We start from the raw sequence: 23,478 nt of genomic DNA, 5'->3' as shown, positions 1-23,478 counted from the left end.
GTGTCTCATTTCATTCTATTACGTATAGCTACTCAGTTTTCCCAGCACCATGTGTAGAAGATGCTATCATTTTTCTTGCACATATTTTTGGCACCTTTCAAAAAATTAAGTAGCTGTCGTTATTTGGATTAATCTGTGCCTACCAACACATTCCATTAATCTATGTACATGGTTTTGTGCTGGCACCATGCTGTCTCTGCTGCGATGGCTCTGTAGTAGGACCTGAAACCAGGTATGGTGATACCGCTAGCATTATTTTTCAACTTGGGAATGCTTGGCCTCTCCCAGTTCCTTTGTGTTTCTGTGTGAATTTTAAGAATGGTGGTGTTTTTGTCAGTGCTGGTGCTTTTCCGTTAATCTTTATATTTCTGTGAAGAATGGCATTGGAATTTTGACTGGAATCACACTGAATCTGGCAGGCTGCTTTTGTGGTAAGAGTGCTGTTGCCACAATATTGATTCTCCCAATTCATGAACATGGCAAGTCTTTTCTTCATCTAGTGCCTCTGTGAATTTCTTTCTTCAATGTTTTAAAGTATTCATTGTAGAGGTCCTTCACTTCCTTGATTAGTTTATTCCAGGGTGTGTTTTTTTTTAATTGCTCATGTTTTGAGGCAATTGTGAATGTGATGTTCATTATGTATGTCACTGATACACAGGAAAACATTTTTGGATGTTAATTTCCTACCCTGCTACTTTACTCAAAATATTTATCTGCTCTAAGAGTTTTGTGGTGGATTCTTAGGGTCTCATATAGAATCATATCACATACACATAAGGACACTTAGACTTCCTATTCATCTTCCTTTGATTCCTTCACTTGCCTTACTGCTTAAACTAAGACTTCATACACTATATTGAATAGGAGTGGAGATAGTGGACAACCTTTTCCTGATACTAGTGTGATAAATTCTTCTGAGCTTTTGTCCATTTACAATTATGTTGACGGTAGGTTTGTCAGATATAACCTTTATTATGTTGAGATATGTTCCCCCCATTTCTTATTTTTTCAAGGCTTTTATCATGAAAGGATATTCAATTTCATGAAAGGCCTTTTCTGAACCTACTGCAATGATCATGTGATTTCTATCTGTGAGACCATTTATGTGATGCACTAAATTCATCAATTTGCATATGCTGAACAATCCCTTGGTATCTGGAATGAAGACATCTTGATGATGATGAATGATCTTTTTGATGTGGTCTTCAGTTCACTTTTCAAGCACTTCACTGATGATTTCATTGAGAATTTCTGCAGGCATGGTCATCAGAGATACTGGTCCATAATTTTCTTTTTGGTTGTTGTATCTTCATCTGGTTTGGGTATCAGGGTAATGCTGGCTTTGGAAGTGCCCCTTTTCTATTTTATGGAGTAATTTGAAAAGCATTAGTATTTACCTTCTCTTTAAAGGTTTAGTAGAATTCACCAGTGACTCCATCTGGGCCTGGGCCTTCTTTCGTTGTTACTTTAAAAATTATTGCTTCAATATTGTTGCTTGTTAAAAATTGGATTAACTGTTTATTTCATCTTGATTTAACTTTAGTAGATCTCATATACCTCCAAAATTTCATCTATTTCTTTTAGACTTTCCAGTTTAGTTGAATATACGTTTTTAAGGTATGTCCTAATTTTTAAATTTCATTGGTATCTGTAATAACGTCTCCCTTGTTATCTCTTTGGTCAATCTGCTTATCTTTTCAAAGAACCATGTCTCCATTTCACTGATTTTATTTTGTATTCATTTTTGGTTTCCACTGCATTCATTTCTGCCCTGATCTTAATAATTTGTTTCCATCTATTGCTTTTGGGTTTGGCTTGTTCTTGCTTTTTCAAGGCCCTAAGGTGCATCGTTATTTAAGATCTATGACTTTTTAAATGCAGGCACTAGTAGCCATAAACTTCCATATATAGGGGCAAAAAGCAAAGTGAGTTTTGGCTAAAGGTAAACTGAAATGAGAGGTGTGTGAAGCTGTGTAATCAGATAACATGGGGTGGAGAGGATAGCCTCTTAGAAGGCTGAGCCACAAAGACCCTAAAAACGAAGCTCTGGTCCTTGGGAAAGGAAGATGAAAAAGAAAAGAGTAAAGAAAAAGGGAGGAGAGGAGAGAGGGGAGGGGGAGAGAGAGAGAGAAAGAGAGAGAGAGAGAGAGAGAGAGAGAGAGAGAGAGAGAGAGAGAGAGAGCAGCGCCAAGAGAGAAAGGCTGCTAACTTGACACTGGGTGTTATATAAGGGAGGAATAGCTGTGGTGGCGAAAGAGAGCTGTGTGAGAATGTAGGATATGAAAACCAGCCGGACAGCTGCATTTAATCTGGAGCCTCTATTAAGAGACTCCCCTGGCTCTCAGAAGCCCAGGTCTTCTCTGGTGCTCCTGCATGAGAGGCAGCCCCATGGATGATCAGATGTTCATCCAGGCTATGGAAAATGCTTCACAGGTGGCATCTCAGCTGCTGGGCACGCCTTTGCATTCCTTCAGAGTTCCAGCTGTAGGTAATAGCTCTGCCACTGTGCAGTCCTTCCCAATGCATGGCATGCTGCCTAAAGTCCATGTGAAAATTCTCCTGCGGATTTTGGATCCACCAAGTTTTCAGCTTGCTGAATGCTGTAAATTCTGATTCAGAGTTTCTTTCCTGTAGTCTAGCAGTACTCTGCTGCCCAGCTTTCAGGATATAGACCCACAAGCTTCCCAAAATGCTGGTTCACTGAGAATCTCAACTGCCAAGCAGCCCACACAGCAGGAGTCTTTTTGAAATGGCTTCTGGCTTCTTCTGCTCATTCAGGAAACCAAGTGCTGTGCCCAACACTAGGGAGAGCAAGGTTTTTTCCTAGCATCTCCTTCTGCTAATGCTGTTGCTGTCCTCAGTCCAGCTGTTTTCCAGTTCTTTAGAATGATTATTACTGAAAGTACAATGCAGATTTTCTGTCTTGCTGGTTCCTGCAGTCCACAAGGCAGGTTCCATCTAACTGGGAGCCGGAAGCTCCCTGAACTGAGCTAGTCCTTCTGGGACAGGCTCTGGACTTTATTGCTTTGTCAAGTTCCCTCTTTTACTTTTCTTATTCAGACTGAAATATCTAGGCATCACCCTAATTCCAATTGTTGCTTTGTCCTTATTATTCACTGGAGGCACCAACAGAACATGCCTGCTCTGGTCTGCCATTTTCCTTCACATAGTTTCTTTCAATGTACTAGCATTTACTATGTGTGACCCCGACACATGAATGAGGTGCTCTCCACTTCTACTCCTAGAGAGGAGGGGCAAGCTGATTAGATAAATTAGATTAGATGGAGAGTCCTATCAGAGGCTCAAAGCTGGGAGGTGGGAAGGTTTCTCCATGCCTTGTTTTGAAGACAAAGGAGTTCTCAGGGCTGGGAGTCCAGTGCTACCTTTAAAGAGTGCACAGTTACTCCTGGAAGTTAAGGAGGAGCTTGAATATGCCACTAGTCAGTCACATGACTGCAGAGGAGGCTTCTGATCACCAGAAAAGAACACAGCACAGTTACTACCTTTCAGCCCTTGAGACTCTGAATTGAGGGCTCAGTTCTTCTGGACTTGACTTGCAGACTGGCTAGTTGACCACACAATGAAACAACCAGAGTTTGCTTTTCTATAGGGCCGTGTTTTATGAATGCAATCTCCTAGTCTGTCATTTCATTGAAACTTGAGACTGTTAACACTCAGAGTTATTATTGAAAAGTATTTATTACTGCTGTTTTGTTATTTTGGTAATTTCCCAGCCCTCACTTGCACATTCACCATTCTAGTGTAGTTTATTCTTTCCTGTGGCCTCCTGGATGTGTTTATATTTTTCTTCTATATGTAGGATTCCTTCAAGTATCTTCTGTAGTGGAGGCTTAGTGTTTGTGAAATTCCTTAGATTGTGCTTATCAGGCTAAATTTTTCTTTTTTCTTCAATTATAAAGGACAGCTTTGTTTGATACTGTAATCATGGTCAGCAGTAATCTACTGGACTCTGAAGTACTCTGTCCTGTGCCCTGCTGGCTTGTCAAGTTTCTGTTGAGAAATACAATGTTGTCCTGGCATGTTTCCCTTTGTACGCGGCATACTGCTTGTCTTATAGTTTTCAATATTCTTTCTTTGCTCTGGACACAGTATTTTAACTATAATGTGACACTGCTGATTTTTTTCTGGGCTGTTTGCTGCTGAATATCTGTTTGGCATTCAGAGTGGTCCTGAGTCTAGATGACTATCTCTTTGCCTAGATTTGGAGCACTTTCTAAGTTCACCCAATACGTTCCATATGCCTTTAGCATGAGGTGCCTCCCTCTTATTTGTGTCCACGATCTGAAGAGTCGGTCTTTTCATGGCACATCAATGTTTCACATGCTTTGTTCAAACCTTATTTTATCTTTCTGATTCTCTGAATGTTCTAATTCACCTACCTTAAAGAGCCCAGATAGTCTGGGGGGTGCAGAACACCAGCACTCTTTGCTCAGAGGGTGCACACATCTAGGCATGGCTATCTGTGCTTGGTTCTAAGGGAGGCCTGGCCTGGGGCCAAGGGGATAGGGGATGCTCAACCCCCAAGGGCCCAAAACCAGATCAAGGAGCTGGCAATGGTAAAGGCAGGCAATGTGATTAAGGAAAATCTCCTGTGATTCAACACTTGGAGTCCCCACCTCCCCGGTTGATTTCCTTCATCAGACACTGTAAACAGTTGTAGAGAGAGAAAAGACAAAATCTCACAAAACAATTCAAATGGCTACTGTGACATTCTCAGTGAGGTTTTAAATGTTACATCAGAAGAGTCACAGAGAAGCTTAAGCCAGGAAGAGTGTGAAGACTTAACCCTTAGTACATGATCCCCATATGTAATCAAGGAGATGAGTTCAAGGAACACTCAGTGGATTTTACAGAAATCCTTTTCACAGTGCCGTGCCATCCCATGAAAGAACACCTATTAATCACACAGTCAAATGTATTCACAGAAACTACCAAGGGGCTTCTCTGAGGACTACGACCTTCACAAGGCTACTCTGAAGGAAAACTCTGCACCCCACCCTCTCTCAAGGTACAATTTGATGGACTTCATCTGGCACCATGAACGTCTTGGAGGCAGGCCAGAGTTTCATATCAGACACAAAACCAACAAAAGAAATCCATATACCCAGACCACAATGAAAAAACACAAATAATATGAAAAATAAAACAATATGTCCCTACCAAACCCCATCAGTCCTATAGAAGTGCTCTACAATGAGAACTACCTAGAGGAATCCCAGGACACAGAATTCTTTTTTTTTTTTTTTTTTTTGGTCTTTTCGATGCAGGGTCTCCTTGTAGCCCCAGCTGGCCTGGAACTCACTATGTAGACCAGGCTGGCCTGGAACTCACAGAGATCTGCCTGCCTCTGCCTCCCGAGGGCTGGAATTAAAGGCATGCACCACCACACCCAGCAAGACACAGAATTTAAAAAAACAGTCATAAGCATGATCAAGGAATTCAATTAATTTACAGAACACACAAACAACTCAAAGAACTCAGAGGTAAACTCCGACTAAAGTTCAAGAAAACACAAAAACATGGAAGAATGAAATAACAAAGACAGTTCAGGGTTTAAAAAGTGAATTCAAAAAAGAAATAGAAATACTGAAGAAAACTTGAGCTGAAAAGAAGACAGAATTAAAAAACTAAATAAGCCTATTTGAAATGACAGGAAAAGCCTCACCAATAGAATGAATGAAATGGAAAATGGAATATCAAGACTAAACAATAAAGTTGAAAAACTGGACTGCTCAGGCAAAGAATATGAAAGAAAATTTAAAACACAGGAATGGAATGTGCAGAAAATGTGGAACACTATGAAAAAATCAAATCTATACGTCACAGGTATAGAGGAAGGAGAAGAATTTCATATCAATGACAATGATCAGATTTTCAATAAGATTATACAAGAAAATTTCCCTAAATTAGGAAAGAAATACCCATACAGATACAAGAAGAACATAGAACATCAAATGGACCTGAGCAGCATATCATAGTGAAAACACTAAATTCACAGAACAAATACCAAAAACTATAAAAGAAAGACAAGTAACATATAAAGGAAAACCCATCAAATTGCAGCTGACTTTTCAATGCAAATTACAAAAGCCAAAAGAACCTGGAGCAAAGTATTCCAAGTTCTAAATGATACTTCACCCAGAAAAATGGTCTGTCATAGTCAAAGGGGAAAGAAAAATCTCTCATGATACAAATAAATTTCATGTCCACCAAATCAGCACTATAGAGAATACTCAAAGCAATACAAAGGACTAAAGAAAGTAATAACCATAACCAAGAGGCTACAGAAAGAAAAGAAACTAAGGTATAATGACAGAAACACAAAACAGGATCAAAACACAAACAGAAACTAAAACAATAGTAACCAATACACATTTTTCAATAATAACTTTAAATATCAATGGCCTCAACTCCCTAGTCAAAAGACACAGACTAGCTGGATGGGTCAAGAAACAAAATCCATCTTTTGTTGTCTATAAGAAACTCATTTCACCTTGAAGGATGAGCACTACCTTAGGGTGAAAGGATGGAAAAAATATTCCAAGCAAATGGCACCAAAAAAGGTAGGCATTGAGATTCTAAAATCTAACATTGTAGACTTCAAATTAAATGAATCACAATGGATAAAGAAGGTCACTTCATTCTGATCAAGGGAACAACTGACCAAGGAAACATTACAGTCATGAATACATATGCAGCAAACCCTGGTGCACCCAACTTCATAAAAACAGTACTATAGAACTTTAAGACACAGATTAACCCAAAGCCAGAAACAGGAGGTGAGTTCAACACCCTACTCTCTATAATGGGCAGGTCAACTAGAAAAAGAATAAACAGAGAAACATCTGAATTAAATGGTATCATACACCAAATGAGCCTAACCAATATTCCACCCAAGCACCAAAGAATATATATTCTACCCAGCCGCCCACAGAAGTTTCTCTAAAATTGGCCACATACTAGGGTACAAAATAAACCTCAACAAATAAAAAAAAATGAAATAATTCTATGCATTCTATCAGACCACAATGCAATAAAGCTTAAAATCAACAGCAAAAGAAGCTCTAGCAACTACACAAACTCATGGAGATTAAACAGCACTCCTGAATAAAGAATGGGTCAAAGAAGAAATCAAGAAAGAAATAAAAGCATTCCTGGGATTAAATGAAAATGATAACAGAACACAACAAACCCTCTTGGACACATTAAAAACAGTCCTAAGAGAGAAGTTTATAGCTCTAAAGCACCTATATTAAAAAATCAGAAAGAGCACAAATGAATGGTAACAAACAATGGTACAACTCAAGAATCTGGAAAGGCAAGAACAAACCAAATCCAAACCCAGCAGATGAGAAGACATAACAAAAATCATGGCAGAAATCAATGGAATAAAAACAGAAAACAATACAAAGACTCGATAAATCTCAGAGCGTATTCTTTGAAAAATAAACAAAACAAACAGACCCTTAGTCCAGTTAACCAAAAGAAAGAAAAAGCAAATCCAAATCAACAAAATCAGAGACAAAAGGGGAAATATCACAACAAACACCAAAAAGATTCAGAACATTATAGAGACAGGTGTTATCAAAGAGAAATGGGGGAAAGAAGGGTAGTTTAACTGGGGAGAGGGAGTAGGGAGTGTTATATAGGGGGAGTTAAGGAGAGAGAGAAATAATGCTTAGAGGGTAAGAAAAAACAGAGGGAAATGTATTGGTTCAAAGGCCTAGTGAAAAATACACATACACACACACACACACACACACACACACACACACGTGTGTGTGTGTGTGTATCTGAAGGCTGTGTAACAGAAAACAGTGTTAGGCAGGAGAAGCCTCCCTTCAAGTTGTTGGTCAGGGCAGTCTAAGAGACTCTCTCTCAAAAAAAAAAAAACCCTCCCAGAACTTGAAGGTAAGACCCTACTGCTGAAGATAGGTCATACTTTGAACACAGGACTTGGCACAATCAAGGTGGAACTGACCTGGAAGCCTCTTCCCTGAAGACTAGTTCTCATGGTATTAGAGGATACTATCTATACAAGCTACCAAGGGAGAAAACCAGTCAATGGTCCTACCCAGCTGTAAAGCACAATAAACAACTATGACTGTCCCAGCAAACTATTGCTATTGGTACAGTAGTGGCATTTTTATCTTGGGGGTAATCAACAGTTGTCTAATCGAAACTAAGGCCTGCTCAATGGCACGGAACGCACGGATGGTACTGTAAACGTAGCCAAGCACACATGGCTGGAGAGGTCATAGATTTTAGAGAAAATCACATCTGTAGACCAACATATTTTCCTACTGTATTCTAAATATGCATCCTTATGTTTACATACAAATGTGCCTCTAATCACTCATCAAAGAAGCTTGGTGTTGCAGCAGATGGAGATTATTACAGTTACACAACTGATCAAATGCAGAGAATAATTGTCTGTGAAATGCTTAGCCCTAGTGACACATTTTCAATGCAACCTCTACACATGTGAGAGGTTTCCTTATGCAGCAGATGGTGATTAACACAGAAACCCACAGCTGGCCAATACGCAGAGAATAAGAGGCTGCAGAGTTCTCTATCTCTGAATAGGTCACCTATTTCAAACTTCTGCCACCTAAGGATCAGGGATCATTTTGGAAGAGGACAGGAAATATTGTAAGAGCCAGAGGTGGTGGATGACCACAAGAAAACAGAGTTTTCCAGACAGCTGGTCAATTACTCATATAAACTCAAAACCAATGGTGATAGAATGCATAAGTCCCAACAAGCTCAAACCAGAAAAATCCCAGCATAGACATGGGGAAGTGCATGGGATCCTCTTACAGGGATTAGTTCTCTTGGTAGGTTGACCAGGCTCCAGTGGATGGACCCATGCTGAGGGACATGTGGGTTCACAAATCGGACTCTATAGGCCACATTGTATATATAGTGGACTATATTGAATTAGGCATGGGACAGTTGGGGGAGGTATAGTTGGGGAAGGGGATCTAAATACCATCAAATTATATTGTATGAAACTCACAAAAATTCAATATTCAATACATTTTTTTAAAAAATAAAAGAAATACTTGAAACATACCAAAAATACCACAGTCTCTGTATAGAGAGGGCCCGGACACAGCACCTGGAACCACAGCAATCTTCATAGGAGCGGCATCTGCAGGACAGAAGACACAGGTTGGTCACAATTCTGAGTCAAAAACAGTGATGGGTCTCATCATGTAGTCCCAGCCAGATTTGAGTATAAGCATTCCTAGGAGGAAAGACCATCATAGATTCCTTCAGGACAGAGTCCCTCAGGACCAGAGAAGGCATTAAAACTACCACATCCCATACCAAAGTAGGATTAACAGACAGGTGCTAACTTCTGAAAGCTGGTTGTGGTGGCACATGCATTGATCCCAGCACTCGGGAGGCAGAGGCAGGCAGATCTCTAAGTTCGAGGCCAGCCTGGCCTACATAGTGAGCTCCAGGAAAACTGGGGCTACAGAGAGACCCTGTCTCAAAAAGACCAAAAGAATTTAAAAAATAAAAATGCTTCTAATGAGGCTGGAGAGATGGCTCAATGGTTAAGAGCACTGACCCACATGGTGGCTAACAACTGTGAATACAATTCTGGGGATCTGATGCCCTCTTCTGGCCTCTATGGGCATTGTACACACAAGTGCACTTACATACATGCAGGCAAAACACTCACATACATTAAATTTTTTAAAATATAAATAAAAATAGTGGCTGGAGAGATGGCTCAGCAGTTAAAAGCACTGGCTGCACTTACATACTTACAGGAAACACACACACACATAAAATAAAATAATAAAGAAAATATTTTTAATTAATAAAATAAAAATGCTGATTCTCATAATCCAAGCACCCTGGCCTCCAACAAGCACTGAAGAGCTACTAGGAGCGAGCTTCATTCTGGGTGCTGGGAATGGAGCAATCAAACCCAGAGAAGCAGGAGCTTTGTTTATAAGAAAGATGCAAATGATAAATAAGAAAAAAAAAAACAGGAACTCTGTTTAATGGTAGAAAGTTCTACCTAAGTCAAAAACAAAGCAAGCACAGGAAGTTGGGGACAGAGGGAGGAGAGTCATGGGTAATATTATTTTAAACAGGGGTTTTGGGCCACAAGTGGCCTGAGCCAGCACAAAGGCCTCAATGTTTGGGATTGAGGGCATTCTTCCTGCAGTCCTTGGGCCACAGGCCTCGCAGCAGCATGCTGGAGCAAAGCGCTTGTGACGGTTAGTGTTAATGGTCAACTCAACAAAATTTAGGATCACTTGGGAAATAGGTCTCTGGGCATGTCTGTGGGGGATTACTTTGATTATATGAACTGATGTGGGAAGTCCTATCTTAACTGTGGGCAGGACCATTTCCTGGGCAGGGGATCAATGACTGGGTAAAAAAGAGGATAGGTAGCTGAGCAGATATCTGCATGTAATCTGACACTCTCTGTGTCCTGACTATGGATGTGATGTGACTGGCTGTTGTGAGCTCCTGCTGCCATGACTTCTTGGCAATGATGGACTATAATCTGGAATGTGAGTTAAATAAACCTTTTCTCATTGGAGTATTTTATCACAGCAATGGGAAAACAAACAGTGCTCAAGGACAGGATGAGAAAGAAGGAAACATATGATATGAGGGATCCCAGTGACCAGGACCAGGGCTGAATTAACAAGAGCCTGCACAAACATCCCCAACCATCACAGCACTCCTGGGTAAGTAATGTCAAACACAGCGTCTATGTGGATATGCTTATGGGTATGGGAGGGGAAAGGAGCACTCAAGGCAAAAACAGGATTCCTGCTGTTGGGGGGATGGAAATCAGTTAAGTGTAAACTAAAGAGATGGGTCTGGTTCCTATCGTGGATTTACAAAGATTAGCATTCTTTTTAAAAAATATTTTATTATTTTTATTTTATTTGTATGAGTGTATTGCCTGCATGTATGTAAGTACACCCATGTTGTACAGTGCCCAAGGAGGTCAGAAGAGGGTGTCAGATCCTCTGGAACTGGAGTTAAGATGGATGGTTGTTAGTTGCCATGTCGGTGCTGAGAATCAAACCCAGGTCCTCTGGAAGAGCAGCAAGTGCTCTTACCAGTGAGCCATCTCTCCAGCTCCAAGATAAGCATTCTTAAAAATTATGCTAAATTCATAGTATATACAATAGTGTTGCAGGTAGAATGCAAAACGGCCCTAAGATTCTCACTCTGGTGTGTTTGCCTACATGATTCCTTCCTCTTCAGGGTCCCCTAAACAAAATGGAATGGTCACTACAAAGTCCACTGAAGAGTAAGACAATGTGAAATAAAAGACCTTGCCATGGCAGGCTTCAGATTCTCCTGCTGGCTTTGAAGAGGAACTACACCTGCACAAGAGAGCCAAGTGGCTTAGGAATGCATGCTGGTCCTTGGCACTGAGCCTCAAGCCTACAGCCTTGAGGCACTGAATCCTGTGAATGGCCATAAAGAGCCTGAAGAACTGCAAGCTGCAGATGAGAACACAACTGAACCAAGCTCTTAACTTCAGCCTTGTATGACATGAGTAGAAAACCTACTTTTGCTGTGTTCACACTTAGGAACTACAGACAACGTGAGGCAACACAACACGCATGCTGCTTCAGTTGACTAAGTTTGTAACAATTCCATACAAAAAAGCAGAATAAATAACAGCAAAAGTTATAGAGTATAAGCACTGCTTACAGATACCTGTTTAGGTTCTGAACCAGGTACCCATATGCAAGATATAAATAAGATTTCAGGGATATTTGATGTCTTCTCATCCCTGGTGACAGTGTACTGATAGCAAGAGTAAACTTAAACAGTGTGATCCTAATCTTGATGGTCAATTTGATGAGACTTAGAACCACCAAGGAGAAAAACGTCTAGGTATGTCTTTGATGACATTTCCAGAAGGTTTAACTGAGGGGGGAAGACCTACCCTGAATGTGGGTGGCAGCACCTCACAGGCTGTGGTCCCAGGCTGAGTAACAAGGAGAAAGTGCCTCGTTGCTCCAGCCATGCTTATTACTAGGCCTTTCCTGCCATGATGGATCACGGTGAGCCAAAACAAATCCTTAAGTGCTTCTGTCATGTATTTTACAACAGCAACATGGAAAGTAACTAATACAGACAACAGGTGAGGACAGGACTTTTCTGGAATGCTACCACTTTGACCACACTGAATCCATCACTGACAGGGCCACTTTCTCTGTCCCCACTTGATTTCCCTCTTCTTCCTTGGCCCTCCTTTTATAAACTGCTTACAAATTATAAAGACAACATGAACAAAGCAGCACAATCCCCAGGGAAAGGGCAGGAGGTCCCTATGACCAAGCCCATGGACAGGAATCAGCAACGCTCTTGGATATCATCTGCAGGGGCTTTGAGTTGAACCTGGAAATTCATTTTGGATAGAAAGAGTCCCAGAAAAGCCTATAGCATTCTGTGTCAAGAACTTTCTATAGTCAGCAGATACCAATCATTAAAGAACTGAAATAATCTAATGAGAGGCAACAAGGCACAGGCGTGGTTTGGCGTGAACAGCAATGCACTCACAATGCTATGTACACAAGAACAGTGTTTCCTGGCTGCTGTGATCGCTGGTGTGATCACAAACTAAAATTAAGAGGGTGAAATCATTATTTTAAAATGTCTGATATCCTTACGCATAAGAATTGTTTCTAAAACATACTTTCATCATATATACACATGCATGCACTAGAATGCATTATAAAACATATTTCTTCAGACAGTCCCAAGCAAAATATGGACACAAAGGTTCTGTTGTGTCCAAAACTGGCTTCTTTGAGCTCCTTGGGCAGTTCTGGGAGCCTTAGGTCCAAGTCTCCAACTATGAGGTCATTTTCTACTGCCCACATGGTGAGCCAAGATCTCTTTCTGGTCTCCCACATCTTCTGCCTAGGATAAACACGGTTGGTCAAATGGCCACTGTCACTTTTGCTCCTAGATCCACTATTTAATATCCTCCAACAATGAATTTTAGAAGGTATCATGCTCACAAATGAGAGCACACATCTTTCAAGAGCTTAAGTTGCCAAAATGTTTCACTTTCAGTGTTATCCTTATAAGGAACCATCCATCCCTTGAAACCTAAGCCCTGAAGCATCCTATAGAGGAAGCAGAAAAACATCTACTAGCTTTTAGGTATATATTTAAAGCTCCTTGTTTAGAAATTTGGGTGTTTTTGTATATAAACATTTAAATATATAGGTAACTATTGCCTGTACTTATTAATATACCTATATGTATGCATGCATACATGCTCACCCCTGTCTGATCACACATCTCTCTCAGAGTATCATGAGTACAGTGGGTTGTATGTTTTTAACTCAAATTCCTCCTCTTGGTAAGATTCAACATTTATATTCAAACTCAATTTTCATGATCTAATTTTGAAATGTCAGCTACAAATACATATTGTCAACTGATTTTCTACTTTCTTTTCTCAAAACACAAAGCACGTTTTATGGTCCCTTTACTGGACATCCAGTCATTCCTAAGCATCCTCAAGGCCCACTTGCAGCTCTGGCATGGTTCTCAGTGTGGACGTTGGCAAGTGCTGTCCACTTGAAGGGACACACAGTTACCCACAGAGCAACACTCTCATCCTCTCCTTCTGCTGCTTTCTGCCAGTGAAGCTGCTGGTGAACCAGGGCACTAAACACACCGTGCTGAAACTTCAGATAGCCACAACCATATACAAAATGTTAACTACAACTCTGAGCTTAATCAAAAGTAGAAAATAGTACCAGATGGTCTAGCACATTCAATAAGTCCATCATCCAACATGCTCTGCATACCCTGAACCTAGACATGGCATTTGTGTTCCTAAGGAAGCCATTAAAAGTGAATTGGATAGAAAACAAAGGAACGTGGTGATGGCAGAATGGATTTCCCTCTTGCTCTGCTGCATGCCACCAGATGCATAAATTCTCAGACTGGTAGTAGAGAAGAACAATATTCAACCAAACTCACCCATCAGCACACCTAATCACATCGGCCTGGAACCCTTATACGGCACAATGGGCCCTTAAAATTGCTTTCTGCACACTGCATTCTGGGATCCAAACACAGACTTCTGATAAGGTCAGAGAACAGGACAGCTCACTGAGCAGCTGTTGATTTGTAACTCAGTATATCACAAAGATAACATCAGGACATCTAAGCTGCTCTCATAAGTGATAAGTGATGCAGTCCTTAGAAAATGTGAAAGGAAGAATGTGTCTGGGTGCTTATGGGTCATAAGTTAGAAACTTGTCCTAGCAGCAGCTAAATGTAAATGCAAATATAACAGGATGTCCCTTTGAGAGTATTTAGAGACTCAGAAATAAGCATATGTCATTCTCAGCACAGCCCAGGAGTGAAGAGGGTCTGGCCACCAGACATATTTATTGTAACCCTTTAGGTCATATAAACATGAAGAATGGAACAAGATGACATCAGGGAATTCTTGATGTTAATAAAGGTAGAAAAAAAATTCTATTTTGAATAGAAATGTTGGCATATAAAGATTTCTTTTGGTTGCTGTGCTGGATAGCTTTAATTGTCAACCTGATACACCTGGTTAGAGGGAACCTCAATTGAGGATTTGTTTCTGTCAGATTGGCCTGTGGCCATGTCTGTGGGGAATTTTCTTGATTGTTGAGTGATGTGGGAGGGCCCAGCCCACTGTGGGTGCCACTCCTGGGCAGGTGGGCCTGGATTGTATAAGAAAGCAGGTTGAGCACAGGCCAGGGGAACATGCCAATAAGCAGCATTCCTCTATGGTCTGTGCTTCAGTCCTGACTTCCTACCTTGGCCTCCCTCAGTGATAACTGTGACCTGGAAGATGTAAGATAAAATAAACCCTTTCCTCACCAAGTTGGTTTTGGTCAGTGTTTCTATCACAGCAATAGAAAGTGAAGTGACTAGAACCGTTACTGTGGGGGAGTGAATATTCTTGCCCCCCTCGCCTTCTGCAAGATCCATATGTAGAAATTCTAGTCCCCAATGGAATGGGAAATAATCCTTGGCAAAAGATCAGGTCAGGAAGGTAAAGCCCTACTTATTGGAACCAGTGTCTCTATAGGACCAGGCATTAGAAAGCCTGTTTTGTTCTGTGCCCTGTGCTCTCCACAGAGAAGGTGACTGTCTGCAAACCAGGAGGAGAGCCCTTAACACACCAAGTAAGTAAGACACAGGGATCGTGGGCTTCCAGCCTTAAGAATGACCAAGATGTGATTGAATCTTGTTTTCAATCACCCATTCTTCAAAGTGTTAGAGCAATCCGACCCAGACAGATGTTGAGTAGTATGTAGTAAAAATGTTATGTAGCAAGTTTTCTGCATCTGGTGGATAACAGGAGTTCAGGGCGCAAAATATGGTGATAATCTTGGCAGTTGCCACTTAGTATCATCATGGGGGGTTGTAAATGACAGAGTGTGGGTAAAATAAAACTTTAGAATTTTAACATTGTTTCACTTAATATCTAGTCCTTAGGGGTAGTGGCACATGTGAGACACCAACCACTGAGACAGAAAAATCATTTAAATTCAGGAATTCCAACAGACTAGACACCATAGTAAGAATTCAGCTTATTAAAAAAGAAAATTCAATCCTTTCCCTGCCTACAGTAATTTGTCTCCATAGGCCATTCTCTTCCTTCCTGTGCCTGTCAGGACACCTTTTTACCCCCCCTGTGCAAATATCAAATCTTTTTGTTTGGTGTCTAGACCCATTTATATGATCCTACCACAGAACTAGGCCCAGGGCAGATGATCAAAGGTTTCTTGAGTTAGAATCAGGAAATATATTGAAGACTACCAGAGACCTTTAATTAGCTACCTGTTAGAAACTGGGCTTTCAAGAAAAATAAAACAGAGCTCCACAAAGTTTCAGTAAAAACTCCACAGGAAAAGCAGTACTTGAGGACAGAACAGAGAGGCAGCCCTCACTCACCCAGTAGCTTTGGCAAACCTCCTACAACCTTAAGGAGCTCTGCACATGACTAGAAACAAAGACTCGACCACAACTACACTTGGTGGGGAAACTTCCAGGGGCCACCACCTCCCGGCTGCAGGACTCCTAAGGCTTGTGACTTCTATGTCAATGGGCATTCTTCCCAGCAAAGACTCCAAGTCTGGCCCCTATGGATTTGACTTTCTACTCACAAACCTAGCCATTTCCATGTCTAAAAGGACTCTCATGGTCCTTCCCAAGAGACCATGCCCAGGTTGGGGATAATGCTGACTTCCCTTTACCAGGAAGGATCCCAGTTTGCTCCCATTTCTACACTTACTGTGGCCTCAAACAGTAATAGCCACTATAAGAGAAGAGAATGGTAAAGAACATTCTATCAGCTAAACAAGTTGGACTCAGTAAGTTCTGCCTTCCCATGCTGTGCTGGCTCAGCAGGGCTTGGGGACAAAAAATAGGACTTTGTGCCAGGCGTGGTGGTGCACACCTTTAATCCCAGCACTCAGGAGGCAGAGGCAGGCAGACCTCTGTGAGTTCAAGACCAGCCTGGTCTCCATAGTGAATCCAGGACAGCTGGGGCAACAGGGAGACCCTGTCTCAAAAAGACCAAAAACCCCCCAAAAAAACAAAAATAGGACTTTGTGCCTACCCATTAAACAAATGCTAACTTATGAAATCTGGCCCCATTATTTTAGCCTGTAAAAAGCTTTTGGAACCTCATTCTGTCACTCAAGGAATTCACTATTTCTTCAGATTTTCTGATATTTAGCTGATGAATGTGAGATGAGTTTTGCTGGGACCCCAGAATTCCAAATATTACGTGACTGATTCTGTTCCTCCTCCCACTGTGACTCAGTGGCAGATGCCTTAATCCCACATCAATGTCCAATGATGCTATAGTCAGACCTGGGCCCGAAAACAAAGTGGCATCTTTCTGTGACCTCAAGCTGGAATCTAAAATCCAGACCATCCTAAAGTCTAGCAGACTATGTGGAGGAACAAAGGAAAGGAAACAGCGGGGGGGGGCACACAATAAAGTTGGTATTGGCTCAGCTCAGGAGGTATCAGAAATGGAACAGAACCAGCAGGTTGACAGAAAAGGAAGGTAAAGCAGGAGGGCAGGTAGTACCAAGCATAGCCCACTGCTACACGACTTCTAAGCAGACACAGTAGATCAGGAATTTTCTTGGTCAGATTATTTGAAGACTGGTTATTTGGTGGCAGCCCAGATAAAAAGATGTGGAAGAAGGGGGCTTTTTTGCTTTTCGCCTGCTTGCTTTCACTAGAAAAATTATCCTGTTGCTGTGGCATTCCTTTGCTGATAGTAGAATCAACTTCTTCAGGCTTCCAACACAGGCTGAAGCTGGAATCTCCAGGGAACCCTTCCCCAGGCCTTTAGCACCAGATTGGGACTACTGAGACATCCAGTCTTGAAGACTGAGTAACTACCAAATTTTCATCCTCTCCAGTGTGAGAGCACAATTGATGGACTGCCTGGACCATATCTGGCAAGCCAATCTAATAAATCCCCTTTATAAATATTCATTCTATTACTTCTGTTCCTTTGGAGAACCCTAACTAATACATGTCATCCAAAAATCTAGCATTCACCTCCAATTTGTCTCCCTATAACAAGTTCTTTCATTATACAATGTAACAATTATTCCCAGTCTCATTACAACATAATCTGAAAGATTTCATCTCTAGCCTTTCCTTTAGGATGCTTTCCTGCCCCCTCTGAATGAGGTAAGTTCCATCCATGTAGAATCCATATATGTGGCCATAACTCAAGCAGGGAGGCCTGGGTGGGTGGGTGCGGGTCCTGCAGCTCCAGGTGGTATAGTTCTGTGCGGAGCACTCTAGCAAGCAACAGTTGTCAGCACTGGCAGCTTAAACAAACAAACAAATAAAAAACCCTCTCGTTTTAGGGAGTCATTCCTCAGGTGATCCTAGTACAGTCAAGACTAAGAATCAGTGAGCTAAATTCAGAGGTTTTAACCTGTTACTCTTTACTGGCAAGCAACACGTATGTGTGTGGAGTGGACAGAGTGGAGTACAGATGGACGGGGAAAGCTGTTTTGTTTTTCTGATGAGTTTGCAGAAGTGACTGAAGTATAATTAGTACATAAAGAGCTGCATATATTTAATTTATACAGTTTGATGAGTTTAGACACACAATGTGTTCACTATAGTCAAAGGAACAGACATTTTGATTATTTTAATATTGTATATCTATGCCCATTTAATATCGTATATTTTCTTTAATTTTTTTATTTTATTTTTATTTTATGTGTATGTGTGTATTGCCTGCGTATAGGTAAATGCGCCCATGTCGTGCAATACCCGTGGAGGTCAGAAGAGGCTGTCGGATCCCCTGGAACTGGAGTTACACAGTTCTTAACTGCCGTGTGGGTGCTGGGATTCGAACCCGGGTCTTCTGCAAGAACAACCAGTGTTCTTAACCGCTGAGCCATCTCTCCAGCTCCAACATCGTATATTTTAAAAAATAATTTCCATCTCTACAAACACAACACTTCAGAGCTATGATCTGCTATCAACTCAAAAGTTTCACAGACTGAGGATGAATTACTAGCTCTTCTTCTGCTGATAATATTTGACTGGACTTCCTGGCCTGACACAGTTTCCGTACAAGCAGGAGTGTGCTTGTCTGTTGAGACACACAGTCATATTGTGATGGCCTTTTAACACATCCCAGTTCAGAGTCAAACAGCACCACTTCAAGGAGAAACAACATAGCCGCTTGCTGGCCTGCTTTGGAGACACATACCAGAAGACACTTTCAAACTTGCATAAACTCAAACTGCTTGTACTTGGGAAGTTTATGGCATTTACTTGAAGAACTTCTATTTTTATTTTGTACCCCCAGGAAAAACATCAGTACTTTTTGTACAAGTACATGCTGGGGAGAAGAGACTCTCCCACTAGCCAAGCTGCCTTCCCATTCTGCAGGGAGCTCCAGAGATGCAGATTTTATGGGTCCTTATCCAGGCTAGGGTGGGCTTTTTGGTGATGTAGCTATGTTCTTCTAAGAAAGCCCCCATGCACACTTCTGTAAGGAGAACAGTAAACTCACTGGTTAACTAAGCTAGACATGCAAAGAATCACTTCTTTGGTCTGTCATTCATGCCCGATTTGGGGTAAGTTCACATCTCTCCAGGAAAAGTTGTACAACACAGCCTGTCACTTGGGAATGGCACTCTACTCACAGCATTGTTCATAGCAGAAAAACGGACCTAGACAAACATAAACACACAGGGCAACACAAATCTTTGAAAAGAAGCAAAGTCTAACAAAGGACTTGGGAAAAGGGCTTAAAAGTGGCCTGTTTATGAGGCTGAAGTGATGACTCAGTGATAAGAGCACTGGCTGCTCTTGCAGAACTCATGTTTGATTCCCAGCACTCACATGGTGGCTAACAACCGTCTGTAACTCCAGTTCCAGGGAATCTGATACCCTCATGTGACCTCCAAGGGCACTGCATGACATAGATGCACTTACATACATGCAGGCAATACACATACACATAAAATAAAAATAATAAATATTTTAAGTGGACTATTTAAAATTCACAGGCAGAGAAGAGCAGTCGAGGGGGAAGACTCGGTTCTGCCAGGTGCTAGACAAGCCAGAGACAGGAGCTCCTGATTGGCAGGCCTTGAGGAACGTACTCCTTCATTCTACTTCACCGATACTATTATCCTCATCATTGATCCAACGCTGTCCATCCTATATTCCCTTCCATCCTTTCCCTTCAGTTATGCAGTCTATGGACTCCCTTCTAATGTCAAGAACTTGATTTCAAAGAGGCTTCCGGGGCTAGATGACTCAGCAGTTAAGAACACTGGTTGCTCTCAGAGGATCCAGGTTCCATTTCCAGCACCCACGGGGCAGCTAACATCCATCAGTAACTCTACTACCAGGGAATTCAACATCCTCTTCTTTCCTCCCCAGGCATGACACAGGTGCACTTACATACATGTAGACAATACACTCATACACATAAAAATAACAATGTTTTTAAAAAGAGGCTTCTACACATGCTTTCCTCTAAGGACATTTAGATCTGAATCAGTGACCTAGAAATGTGACACAGGGATACCAAAACCCAAAGCCCCTCTGTCACTCTGCCTCATCCTCATGGAAGCCAGAGATCTGATCCCATCATGCAGAAGATCTCTGAAGGTGCTGTAGGTTCAGGGTAATGGCTGAGGACCCAGTGATGTCGTGTCATTGTTCTTAAAGTTTCCTAAGCATTCTAAGAGAATAGAGGTAAGGTGATCACTGTCTTTGAAGTCAAACCTTTTCTACCTGGCTAGCTGTTAGAGGACTATGAGGTTACTCACTGTTTAAAATCTCCTGTATTCAATCAAGAAGACTCAATCACTAACTGGACAGCAGGCAACAGACCAGCACATCTAAGATCATCACCTGGTGTGCAAAAAGGCATTGCCAGAACAAACATACATGCACTTGTTATCCAAAAGCTCAAAAGTTCCAGCCCAACTCTAACACAATATTGAAGGAACCTGGAGATCCAGACCAGTGAGGGAGAGGCCGAGTCCTGGATCCAACCCACTGCCAGGCTGTCTTTCCCAATGTCTTGTCATTACTGAGACTTGCAGAGTATTTGCTGATCTGAATGGAAATGTGGGATGGCATTTGGCAAATAAGTCAGCTCCTTAATTAGCTAAAAATGTATCTCACATTTGTTGTTTATCTCTGTTGCAAACTATGAACCTTCTTAGTCATTCATCTTTCATTCTCTAAGCTAGAAATTACTCTTCAGTCAGCTGGAGTGTCATGGAACCAACGGGATGAATTCTTTAAGATTCACCAACATAGACATAGAACTGGAGTCTCTGCAAGTTAGAAGTTTGACCAAGATTATACCTGAGGGCAGAGGTGGAGGTGGACCAGAAAGTCTCTTGACTTTTCTTCCCCTAAAACACTTTGTTGATGCAAAAATATAACTTTAACTCCAAAGGGGATAAAAGATAGTTTATTCTGTAACTAAATATGAGTGACCATGTCTGGGACCACAGATTTAGGTCACCCCAATTCCGTGTTCCAACATGGTAACAGTTTCAGGAAGTTTCTATAGGAACAGAGCAAAGAAAGCTATAAATCAAGACACTTTTCAAATACATTGGTGGAAACATCAAGAGAGGTTAGCTACAGCAAAGAGGGAAGCTCTGTTATAGGCTCAGATGCCATCTGATGACAGTCTTAGCTTTTGCGTTGGTGGAAGCTAGTGGTCTGCTAAATTAATACTAGTGTTCTACTGATACATTCCAATGATTTACCTAATAGCCACAAAAGACATTAGGTAATGTGCAAAGGGGGGTCATACATGGCTATTAAGAGGGCTAAAGAGAGCCCAAGATCATTTGGCTTTGGACATGCAGCATGTCAAACACTCCACAATCACTGAAATTCTAATCAGTTAATTGGCCTTGCAGAAGGTTCAGTTTGAAGGTGCAGCTTCCTTCTGGGAACATTAGTTCGTACTTTACATCACCAAAAAATGCTACCAGAATTGTTCTTTCCTTTTCCAATCCTCCTACAAATCAACATTTGTTTCATTTACTAGATATATAGTGAATGTCTTCCATGGGCAAGGCCCTGTGTTAACCAAGCAGGCAGGAAAATCAGTAGGCCAGGGCCTGAGCCTTCAATGAAGCTCCAGTCTACAGAGGAGATAACATGGATTATTACTTCAGCAACACAAAGCGAATATGATACAAGAAATGGTAAACTGGCACAGGTGTACCAAGGAAGGACACAACCACAACCTCCTTCAGGAAAGGGGGAAAGAAGAGAGAAGTGCTCCACCTAAGGCTTTATGGAGGACCTTTGCTTGCACAATTGGTAGGAAAGCAGTAGAGAGGAGGCCTCTGGGATACCACTTCCTATTATCCATAGCTTTGCATCACACTGGTGTCCAACACACAGACACAGGACCATCTTCACCCGTGGCTGCCTCCAAGTCTCCCAGATACTGCATCTTTCTCTGATGTTCTCTGTGGGCAGAGCATCTGGACAGAAGGCCCCAAACCACCATAGAAAAGTGGCATTTCTTGCAGAGAAATGACATTACTTCAGATCTAAGGGGTTCCTCCAGAGAGTCCAGTTATGGTATTGGGGGCTGTATTAGTTACTTTTCTGTTGCTGTGATAAAACACCATGACCAAGGTAACTTATACAAGGAAGAGTTTATTGGGCTTACAGTTCCAGAGGGATTAGAGTTCATCATGATGGGGCGGCATGGAGGCAGGAGACAGCTGGAGCAGAAAGCTGGGAGCTCACATTTTTATGCAAGCAAAGGAAACAGAGAGCCAGACTATAAATGGGCAAGCAATATACTCTCAAAGCCCCAATGATGTGTTTCCTCCAGGATGTCCACTCCCCCTAAAGGTTTCATGACCCTCCCCAGCAGCACCACAAATGGGAGTCCAAGTGTACCAATACTTGGAGTCTATGGGGAACATTCTCATTCAAACCACAGTGGCGTCGCTCACCACCTCAAGGATACCCAGCTAACTTCTAACCAATACTAGAAATGGGCTAAAAAGGGTCTTTCTCAGACATTGAAATTGTGCCCCCTAATTGTACTGAAAAAAATAAAAAGTCAGGAGTCATGAAGTCTCTCAGGCAGGTCGCGTACCGGTCAAGGATTCCAACTTGCCGATAAGTAAGTTTTATGGCTGAGACATCTGGCTTGCCGATAAGTAAGTTTCATGGCCGAGACATCTCCAACTCACTGATAAATAAGTTTTATGGTTGAGACATCTGGCTTAGTGATAAGTAAGCTCCCCGCTCTCCCTGTAGCATTTTGTAATAGTTTAAACTAACCAATAACCGCGTTCCGAGGAGACTTTGTGCCCACAGGTACCTGTGTACTAAATAAACCTCTTGCTGTTGCAACCCGAAGGCTGGCTTGTCCTCTGTGGTTTTTCTCTCCTACATTTGGAGGTTCCACCGAGATTTGTCGGTCAGAGGGAGCCACAGGACAATTCGAGCCTTGCGGGGAGGTGAGTTGGCCAGCCTCTGTGTTGTATTGTCTGGTTTTGTTGATAGTGCAGCATCTGTAGAATCTGGGGATCCCGTCTGTATTTCTGGGCAGTGCAAAAGCAGGACTGACGAGTCTTTAAGCTTTGCCTGCCGGCCTGGGGGACGCTCCAGGACTGTGAGACCCACATCTGTAGAACTTTTTGTTCATCTGTAAGATTTCTGTGGATCTCGTCTGGACAAGGAACTTCCTTGTCATCTGTTATTCCGAGCTGCACACCTGAGTCAGTGTCGGTGTTCCTGTGTTGCTGTGTATTTGTGTTGGTCGCGACCAGCCCCCATGGTCTGGGGAGCATGATATTTTGGGGCTCAGCATGTATCTGAAGGATACATGAACCTGAGCGAAGTGACAACCTCGCCATCTGATTTTGTTCTTTCAGTTCTTCC

General features: G+C 41.8%; 1 protein-coding gene across 1 annotated transcript in view; it reads right to left on the bottom strand.

Annotated features, from left to right (window-relative positions):
* Vopp1 (VOPP1 WW domain binding protein) overlaps window positions 1–23,478 on the bottom strand; it is a 119,363-nt gene that overhangs the window by 32,781 nt on the left and 63,104 nt on the right. Inside the window, exon 3 of the mRNA XM_008827549.3 lies at window positions 9,098–9,175. Coding sequence (XP_008825771.1) covers window positions 9,098–9,175 — 78 coding nt within the window. The remainder of the gene's footprint in view (window positions 1–9,097; window positions 9,176–23,478) is intronic.

Source organism: Nannospalax galili, unplaced genomic scaffold (assembly GCF_000622305.1).
Source record: "Nannospalax galili isolate Female #2095 unplaced genomic scaffold, S.galili_v1.0 scaffold132, whole genome shotgun sequence".
Classification (NCBI taxonomy): Eukaryota; Metazoa; Chordata; class Mammalia; order Rodentia; family Spalacidae; genus Nannospalax; species Nannospalax galili.
This window is presented reverse-complemented; position numbering and strand designations above follow the sequence as displayed.